Here is a 10,581-nt window from a genome sequence, read left to right as displayed (position 1 = left end):
TTTCCCTCCTCCAGAGGAAAAAAATTGGCTGAAATTTAGGTCTGATGTACAATTTATCACCAAGTAGAGAACAGGGTTTAGTGAGGTCACGGCTGGACGGATTACCCACTGAGGCAGGAGGGTATGCAGCTGGAGCTATGAAGCAGAATCCACACTCGGATAATGTATAGATCCCCTATGCTATTTGAATAGCTAGAACCAAAAACTCCGATGTGGGAGGAAACCCTTCTTCTATTGAACTGACTAATGCGTGAAATTTGGTTGGATCCATTGTGAGAAATATAAATTCAAATTGGAAGCACCTTCAGTTTACAGTTGAACCCACATCCTCTGCATGTGTGACTGAGATTGAATTAAAGATTTTAGTGTTTTCTCTGTGGCCTATGGTCTCTCAGTGAAGGCTGGACTGCTAGGAATATGACAAATACTTTAAGAATCAGAATCGACCCATTTGTCCCTCTCCTTTAGCCCTGACCTCGTTCCCTCAGCAACATTCACCATCATTTTCCTCCAGATCTCCTGATGCCCCCTGACATTCCCTCCTTCTATCGTCATCTGAGCGCAGCAGCCATAACACAACTGCTGCCTCAGTCCTTCTGTTCTATTAGCCCCTCTCCTTACACATTATGTGGTGCTTTTATGCATAATGTGTTGATTATCTTGCTTTGTACTTTAATCCATGTCCTTGAAACTATTTCGACCTTGTATTTGCTGTCTTTGTCTGATATTGATTATAAACTCTTGCCTGCTCTTCGCTTGCCTGTTTGGCTTTGACTGTGGTTTTGACCCTTGACAGCCTCAACATTTTTCTTTAACAATTGTTCTGTTCCCTGCACTGCAGTCATGAAAGTATGAATGAAAGAAAAGTTGAACTTCTAACTGAATTATAAAAGACAAATACCTAACTTTGCCCCCAAAACCAAAAGAGGAAAACAAAATGAAAGTTATGTATGACTAAGAGGTGCAGGATATTGATTTAGTCCTGATATGTGTGCTGACTGTCTGTTCTGCAGATTATGTCCTTAGAAAGCTACATCATGCATATGTAGTTACTACATCCCTACCAGTAGGGGGACAGAGAGCTTGTGGTTTGCTTGCATCCCACTGGTTTGCCCCATAGCTGTGAAGTAATTAGTGTAGAGAACCCACCTCCAATGTTAGCCTTTGTTTTCTTTTATTTCAAATAGGTGGTAAGTGAAAATGCAACGAAAGTTGCTGTCGCTAACTGTTTGGTGACCAAATATTAGTGAGCTGTGAAGTAGTTTCTTACACAACTGTATCACACATTATCCACAAAGGACTCACCAGCTTACATCGTGTTGCCATGGACTGAAGGAGTGAAACAAATAGGGCGGTTCCAATACCAATCACCATAATTAATGTCTGAGATACTATCTAAAATTATATTGATCCATTGAATCAATCTACTGCCATGTCATTGATCAGACTTGAATAGGGACCCTGCTCGCTCATAGCAGATGATTGTATGTGCAATGATTAAAACTACGAGCAAACTTGTGCAATTTGGTATTTATGTAAATGAAATTTGCAAAAAATTTACAATCATGAATGAATGAATAAATACATGTACATATACAGTACATGAATGAAACATAGTATGAATACACTAGGGTACTATTCCCATCTTGTTTCGCTTTTATGTCTCATTTTTTTCATGTTTCATCCATTTGCAATGAAAGACATTACAGCTACTTTGTACATAGGAACGCATTAGATATGGAGAACATTCTGCCGTTAGCCTCCACAGACAAACCCTCCTGCTGTGAATGTCTACTTGGTTTGAGATGAGGCTCCCAGCAGCAGCTTCATAGCTCATGTGGCCCTACAACTCAGATACCCCCCCCCCCAGCCACCCTTTCATTGATCACTAATTGATGATGTGCTCATTGACGTAGACACTGCTCACCTGGGTAAACGGGCTGTTCATTGAGAGCAGCGGTGTGGGGCCTTGATTCCCTGCAAGTAATATCCTTGGAGAATCGTGGGTCACATTAAATAGTCTGTTTAGGCTAAAACAGCTTCAAGACAGCATTACAGGGAGTTTGGGGAGTTGTGTGCTGGTTTAAAGCTGTTAAGGTAGCACACATACTTACAATAATCGAAGTCCGCATATTTTGTTTGTAATGTATATCTGTCATGAGTAAAGGAAGTGATTCTGATTCAGATGGTGATGGTTTTATTCATTACTCTTGCTTTTTCATTTATGTTTTATGAATTATTTTCACAGTCATTCTAATGGATTCAGAATTAATATATATGGGGCGGCACGGTGGTGAAGGGGGTCGTGCTGTCGTTGCACAGCAAGGCCGCTCCGGGTTCGCATCCTGTACTGTGTGGATTTTGCATGTTCTCCGCGTGTCTGTGTGGGTTCTCTCCGGGTTCTCCGGCTTCCTCCCACCTCCAAAAACATGCGCTTCAGGTTAATTGGCCAGTTCCAAGTTGCCCTCAGGAGTGAGTGTGTGTGTGTGTGTGTGTGTGTGTGTGTGTGTGTGTGTGTGTGTGTGTGTGTGTGTGTGTGTGTGTGTGTGTGTGTGTGTGTGTTCATGCTTGTCTGTGTCTCTGTCTGGCTCTGCGTTGCATTGGTATCACGCCTGGAGTGTCCCCCACTCACGCCTTCAGTCAACTGGGATAGGCTCCAGCTCCCCGTGACCCGCCACAGCGGATGAAGCGGCAGATGATGAATTAATTATATATATGAACAAGAAGTGCATGCAAGCAAACATTCTGCATGTAGAAAAAATGTTGTTGTTGTTTTTTTAAATTGAAATTAACGTACTGGTGTGCACCCTTCCTTTAAAGTTATCCCAGTCTCAGTTTTAGTCCCTGTCTCTGGAGCAGTTTCCACTCATGTGGACACATTGAACCACATTCAAAATGTAATCCTGACTGATGATGCTTGTTTTTTGGCCAGGCATTCATGGACCCAGAAACTCCTTACACAATGAATATATATTAGAGGAGAATGTTGTTGGCAGATACCATCCTTCAGTCAACCATAAAAACAGCATCGTGAAGTCTGGCTATCTGCAGGAAAACGGTCCAAGATGATCCGTCACATTAAAATTCACATAACATTGCATACAATGTAATGGGGAACCAGGCTGCCTAATGGAGGATCATGCTCTTGACCAATCATTGATGAGCCTAAGAAATGGAAAGTGCCAAAATGCTTTATTTTTATAGCAGGTAAAGGTTACATGGTAAAGCCTCAAAATAAATACATGAACCTGGAACTTTTTTTAAATCAAGACTCCAATTTCTTAATATAAACATCAAACTTTAGAAGTTTAAAAAACAAAACAGAAATGAAAATAGAAACAGAAACATATATTTAGAGGCCATATGGAAAATAACGAGTCGACACACTAGATGTACTGTTCAGGAGTTGCTGTCAGATGACAGTAACCTCTCACTAATCCTGTTCCTATCATTCTTTCACTATTTTCAACACAGACATGTAAACATTGCTTTTACAAATTATTCTAGCCCATTTATATAATACGCAAAGAAATAAACACAAGCTCCAGCTTGAAGGCAAGAAAACCATTATGAGGATTCTTCAAAGGCGAAAAGGTTGGTTGAGAAAGAATTGTTTTCTTCTCTTTGCTCTACTGCAGTTGCTCAACAAATAAAGTGTTAAAATACATTGAAATGAAGCCATGAAGACAAGTGAAAAGGTGCTTCAATTTATCAGACTTTGAGAACTTCATTTCAACATAATGTTCCATATTTGAAATTAGTATCTAATCGTTCTCACCCCACTTGTCACTTTTTAAGGCTTTGTCATCACCTTATCTCATGATACACATGAATGCCTAGCCTTATTAGCCAATGTGCACACCTTCCTTGCTAAATTAGCTTAACAAAAAATATTTTTGTTGATCAGGGGAAGATTGGTGCCTGTGTGTTCAAGGTATTTCAGACCAGTGGTTTGTTGAGGCTAGATTCTTGTGAACAAGGCTGTGCATCTTGAAGATCATTTGGTGTAGTCTTTGTAGAGGCGATGTTTCCACTATGTTGGCTCACTGAAATGTGCCTCTTTAACCGCGGGAAACGTTTCACAAGCATGTGCCTGAAATGATTCTGGAACTTTCTCCCAACAAAAGTGTAGAAGATAGGACAGATGCAAAAGTAAATGTGGGCAAGGTTCCGAGTGACTTGAAGAGCATATCCCCACTTCTGCACTTCGTCACAAGTCGAGGCACTATCTTGCATCAGAAGTACAATGTTGAATGGAGTCCAAGACACAAAAAATAGCAGCACAATGATAAAAATTAACCTAACCGTCTTAAACTTGGTCACTATCTTTGACGATATGACTGTGATAGCAATCCTAGCATAGCAGTAGACAATAATGATCAGAGGAAAGAGCAAGAAAAGGAAGATCTGAAGGTAAAAGCTGGCTGCTCGCAGCTGATGCAAATGAAAAGACGATAAGTCAATTGGATTTTCATCGCAGTAAGTTTTGTTATCGACATTATGAACAAAAGTGGTGTGAAGAATCATCTGCATAATACATGCCATGATGCTGACGACCCATACAATAGCACAGGACGCTACTGCATACCTTTTATTCCTCATACGCGATGCGCTCAAGGAGTAGACAACTGCAAGGTGTCGGTCAAAGGTCAACAGGGTGAGAAAGAGAACAGAACTGTAAAATCCCAAGTAGTAGACGCTTCCAAAGATCTTGCACATGACCTTGCCAAAGATCCAGTTGGAGAGCTGCATGTAGATGGCCATGAAAGGAAGGCTGCTCATGAAGATCAGGGAGGATAGGACCAGGTTCAGCAGCAATATGTTGGTCACAGTGGTCAGCTGCTCAAATCTAGAAGGTAGCAGTTAGGAGGAGAGAAACATTAGTATCGATGAACATGAGGTGGGACAGGGCTTTCTATTTCTGCTTGTTATGTTGTGACCATGAACAAAATATTTTTGAGGCACTGGGACCAAGCTCCACACCAAGTGGATGACTTTGGTCATCTACCTTTCAGACTCCAGGATACAACCATACAATTCATTTAGATATTTGAAAACATTTAAATTCTATACTTAAAGTAACGTGGGATCCAAGCACATATTAAATATGACTGTAAGTGTTCACTGTGTTTTTGAACCAATCAGATCTGCCATAATTTCAGTCCAATGGGATAGCTGCCATCGAACTGTAAATAAATTCACTCTGACTCTGTAGTAGAGTGGACGTCCGCTTATCAGATGGATGGTGGTTCAATCCTCCACCCTGCAGTCTACATGCTGAAGTATCCCTGGGTAAGATACTGGTACCACTGGTATGAATGGGGTGAATGGTTACTGGTCCTAAAGAGCAGCTGCTGCTTTTCATCACCATTCTGTGAAAGGGTGAATGCAGCTATTCTTAAGTACTTTGGGTACAGGTAGTCCTCAAGATATTAACATTTGACTTACGAACACTTGACTTACGAACATTTGACTTACAAACATTCAGAGAACCACATTCCGCCATATCCAACGACTACACTGTACCTCCCTTTCTGCCACAAGCCCCTCTGGGCAGCACCGCTGTGTTCACACAGCTCCAACACTTGTCTCCCCCTCTTGTTAGTGTTGTTGTTGTTGTTGTCTCTGTTAGCATCTCAGAACACCAGGCTTTGTACCTTAGATACCTTACTGTTTATCATGGATGATAAAGTGATCCAAAGTTGTTAAGATCACTTTACTGGACTTTAAAAAGTTCCATGAGGACATTCCACCTCTCATCCAAGAGATTTCTCCAGTTCTTCAAAAAATCTTCAAGGAACCTCTTAAAGTCCAGTGGTTTGATATAAATGGATAACCACAAACTCTCTAGCCAGTAATTACATACTACAGTGCAGTGGATTGTCGACATCACCAGCTGACTCTTGCAGATGTTGGATGCGCTTTAAAAACTGGTGGAGAGTTCCTTGAAGAGTTTTCTTCTTCTTCTCTTCAGTGATTAAAATATAATGAGCAAAAGTTTACCGTGAACTAATCTGAATTCACAGTAATAGATATGGGAACTATACATATGTGATTTAATATGATTGTATGTTTTATTCTTAGTTACTGTACAGTAACATGGTTTTATGATAACCTGTGTTAATGCAGACTGTTATTGGGACATTGCCCTGAGCCATAGGCATTTGTTGGGCGAGGGTAAGTTCATGAGATTGGAAAATGGAAGTTAGTGAGTTAGTGATGAGTGGCAGTTGTGTCTGTGTTTGGAGTTCCTGCCTGTGTCTGTGAGTTCCATCTCTGCTGCAGTTATAGTTAATACCTGGGGTATTACAATATTATGCATTTTTACTGGTTTTCTAGTGAGTTTCCGAGTCCAGTGTTTGTGGTGGACAGACATTAAGGAGCGTAAAAATGATGTGAACTTGATGTTTTATATTTGCATATATTGTTTTTTTAAAACAATGTATAATTGAGAGCAACTTAACACAAAAAGACCTGTACCTGTATTTCATTTTATTATCTTTTATTTTAATGTCCTGGTATTGGCTCTGATAAGTCTTAAGGAATACCACTTTCTTATTTAGAGTAGGAATGACCTTTGAAGGACCTCAAATGGTGATTACAGATTGAAATTGTGTTCTTCTGTTGAGGTATATCTGTAGTCAGACTAGAAAAGCCCCATATAAGTCTTTGTATACTATGATTTAAAAAGCTGCAATAAAACAGTATATATTTTTGCTTTGAATTATGCAGTAATCTTAAATTAAACTTTGTTCGTAAAGAAAGCCACTCTACTTTGTTATTCTCTGAATGGTGAATGGTTCCATGTAAATTGGTCTTTGCTTCCCTTAAGCTCTCATTGCTTCAGCATGGCGCTGACGTACCATCTACCTCAGCAACTCCTTACAATGTACCATATTATACACACTCATTTCAGTCTGTGGCCCAGAGACAGCGTGCTGTGATTATTTCTAACATTGTCATTTATGTTTCCATGAAGACCAAACCACATTTTAACATTTGCATGCTTACAGTACCTGAGAGCAGCCATGGAAACAAAGGAGAGGTAACTCAGGGACTCAGGAGAAGGAGATTCACCAAGTAGCACCCCTATTCTTGTCCTCTGTGGGAACAGACCAAGACTCTCCTAGAAGCTCCTCTACTGCTATGACCTCATGACACCTCCAGTCAAATACACCAAATGGTCCAGAACTGACACCTGTCACGGTCCAGTGTGATATCCTCCCATCCCCTACCCGTGTGCCTGTCTTTTCAATGTTTCTTTAAAGAAGCATGTTCGGTTTGACCAAAGCCACGCATACACACACACACACACACACACACACACACACACACACACACACACACACACACACATACACACACACACACACAATGGTAAATACATTAACTATATACCACAATTATTATTTTGATAGGAGCAGGGATAGTTCATTGTAGCTAAGTTTGATTATTACAGACTTCTTCATTTAACATCCCCCACCAACATGCTTTTTTTTTTTTTTTAGTAGTAGCTTGTGGATTCAGATTCCGGCTTACTGTACCAATCAACCTCCAGTCCAGCACATAAATGTTAGGATGAAATAATAACGTCGGTCCATGAATCAGGCAGAGATGTCTTTCCTTTACAAACATATTTGTAAATCTGCTGCAAATAAATATAATTTCTAGGAGACCGTGTTGTTATATTACACCCATAATTATCTGTAAGTAGTAAAAGAAAAATAGCAATACACATACATAATACTGCAGAGGATAAAACATATTTTAACAGAAATGAAACATGGTAAGAATTCTTGAAATGAGACCCATGAATATATTTGCTTCCCCATAACTGGAAATCCAAAAATTTCCAAAGAATCCCTGCAGTATGCACCATACCATTTCCGTTAAGTGTCATTTAAGTGTTATCGCTGGACCACTCACCGATGGATGATGACTAGAACCAGCCCGTTACCCAAGAGACTAATGAGAAACATAAAGTAGAAGAGGATGGACAGATAAGCTCCCAAGTCGTTATCACTGTCCCGTCTGCATGGTGGGGCAGGCGTGAACATCTCTCCGCTGTAATCACTGTAGTTGTATGTCGTAGCCTCCATCTTTATTAAAAATATGAGCAGAAAAGTCTGTTAGAAACAAAAATGTAGCTGCCATATGTAACACACAGAAAATGGTGCATTCAGTAAGAATTCCCAAATACAAAATTATCAATCAGTAAGAAATTCTTCAAGGTACACAAGCTTATAAAAATGGTATGTTACCTTCTACCAGACATGCAAATAAGGAGAGCTAGAGAACAATGCGCTGTAGAGCCTCGGAGGAGTGCAGGTTAAAAAAAGCAGATGTTCATGGAAATGAGGATCATGTTAAACAGAGAGGCGTCTACCTCATGTTGGGCTCTCAGGGCCACAGCTATCTGACTCACAGCGAGCTCATATCACTCAGTGATAAGTCAGGATGTTACAGGGGAAGGAGCTAAACTAAGACTTGGTGTACGTACACATGTGAGTGTGAGTGGGAGGATATACTCAGATTAACACGAAGTTCACACAGAATGGACTATGTCCCTCCATCAACACATGACACATGACTTTAAAATTGTATTGGTATACTATAAAGAGTGCATAGATATAATTGCTCCAGTATTAGCTAATAATGTCTTGACAAATTGAATGACTTCTCCATGTTATGATCTCTCTAGGGGAACCAGACAAGGTTCCCCCCTTTTCTATTCTTGTTCATGGTTGCTTTGGAAACTTTTGGCCATTGTCACAAGAGCAAACCCTCCCACTGGTGGAGCAACTGGTGGTATTGAGAACACATTAATGCTTCATGCAGGCAATATTCCCCTCCTGCCCAAAGATCCTATAACATCTATTTTTCCATCTGTGAACACTAAGATTTCAGGGCACCAGACTGACTAGAAGAAGAAGAATATTTTATTTATCTGGAAATGGGAAATTCTCTTTACACTCACCAAATACAGTCAGACATGCACGTATATATGTTGTATACAGGCCCCTGAACAAATACACAACACACTAGGGGCCTGTAGGCATGCGATTAGTATGTATATATAGGAGGAGGCAGAGTGAAGGGTCATGGGAGGGATTGATGAGCAAATGAGCAGCCTTTGGAGGGGACGGCAACTTGCTGAAGGGCGCCTCGGCAGTGGCTTGGAGGTAAGCTGACACCTCCCACCATCAGCTCACACTCCAGGCGATGTCTTGGCTGGAGCAGAAATCGAACCGCCGATGGCTGGGCGATGTCGGGTTTTTCAAGACGTCTGCTCTACCGCTGAGACACTACAACCTCAAGTCCGAAGGGATCCCATATCCACACACTCATCCACAGGTACTAAGGGAGTTTAACTTTAGATGGATTATGAAAGGCCTGATCTACTTAGCAATCATATTAAGCCCAAATCTAGAGGAGATAGCCACATTCGACCCTGCTCATCTTCAAAAAAACCTAAAACAACCATGGGCAAGAGGGAGAAGTTGAACCTGAGTCTGTGGGATAAAGTGAATGCTGTTTAAATGGTAATTGCCCCACAATTTAACTACTGAGCCATGATGCTACCAATCAGCATACCTGAGAATATATTTAAACAGCATGATAGTCTCATTAAAGGCTTCCTATGGACTGGAAGGAAGCCCAGATTTAAACTGAGCAAACTGTAAGCCCCCAAAGATAAAGGAGGGATTGGTTTACCTGGTCATTTGAAATGGTCAAGATGGCTGAAGACTGGAACGGGACATTATCTGGTTAGAATGTTCTTCAACTGAAAGGTCTTTTGCTATTCATTTCACTATACATGTGTGATAACCCAGCAGTTAAATGATAAACAGAGCGATAATGACTCAGATTTAAACACTCAAGGGAGGTCTGGGCAGAGGTTCATAAAATCCACTAGAGCTCACATCACTGACAGCAACATGTCTCACTTTGTTAAACCCAGAATTAAAAATAGGGAATAAAACTATATTATGGATAAATATGTAGACAATGGATAAGCAGAATAAGCAATTTATAAAAATTGTATATTTAAGTCATTTGCTGAATAAGGAATAAAGTCTTCAAGAGAAGGGTGATTTTTGGAATTAAAAACAGATTAGACATTGCTAAATGAACAACTGTCAGCCAAATAAAACCAATAATCCAATAGTTGGCTTTCTCCAAAGTCCACCCAATCATAAAGCATCAACATTTTATTCTAATTCGGTCTGTGCGTCCAAGCTGCTCTTGTAATAATTTGAGTACAATCTGGCAGAGAGACTGTGATGTCAGATTGACGAAGATACATGGAAACAGATTGTGAGTGAAGATGGGAAATATACTAAAGACAGGTCTCTCATGTGTCTGGGGTGTACCACGCCTGTCGTCCGTAGCCAGCTGGGATGGGTTCAAGCATCTAGACGATTACAGATGTCTTTTCATCAAGATGGATGGCATTAAAGACAGTAGAGGTAAATTCACTCAGTATGAAATTCTACACCTTGTCTTGTCAGAGTAGAACTAACAAGTGCCAACACATGCAGAAAATGCAAGACAGAGGTGTACACAATGATGCATGTCATA

At 40.5% G+C, this 10,581-nt stretch overlaps 1 protein-coding gene across 1 annotated transcript; it reads right to left on the bottom strand.

Annotated features, from left to right (window-relative positions):
* Positions 1-3,939: 3,939 nt before the first annotated feature.
* Positions 3,940-8,396, bottom strand: LOC137587917 (C-C chemokine receptor type 3-like). The gene is made up of 3 exons (XM_068304599.1): positions 8,262-8,396; positions 7,927-8,099; positions 3,940-4,849 (listed from the first exon to the last, which is right to left on the bottom strand). Exons 2-3 carry the CDS (start codon positions 8,097-8,099, stop codon positions 3,940-3,942), a joined length of 1,083 nt encoding a protein of 360 aa, XP_068160700.1. The 5' UTR covers positions 8,262-8,396.
* Between the last annotated feature and the right edge of the window lie 2,185 nt (positions 8,397-10,581).

The sequence above is a fragment of the Antennarius striatus genome, chromosome 20, assembly GCF_040054535.1.
Source record: "Antennarius striatus isolate MH-2024 chromosome 20, ASM4005453v1, whole genome shotgun sequence".
Lineage (NCBI taxonomy): Eukaryota > Metazoa > Chordata > Actinopteri > Lophiiformes > Antennariidae > Antennarius > Antennarius striatus.
This window is presented reverse-complemented; position numbering and strand designations above follow the sequence as displayed.

Bases quoted from the DNA above. Each gene is read 5' to 3' on its own strand.
- LOC137587917 (XM_068304599.1), bottom strand. From the start codon at position 8,099: ATGGAGGCTACGACATACAACTACAGTGATTACAGCGGAGAGATGTTC. The intron at 4,850-7,926 runs GTGAGTGGTCCA...GCTACCTTCTAG, and splicing joins GTTCTAGTCATCATCCATCG to ATTTGAGCAGCTGACCACTG.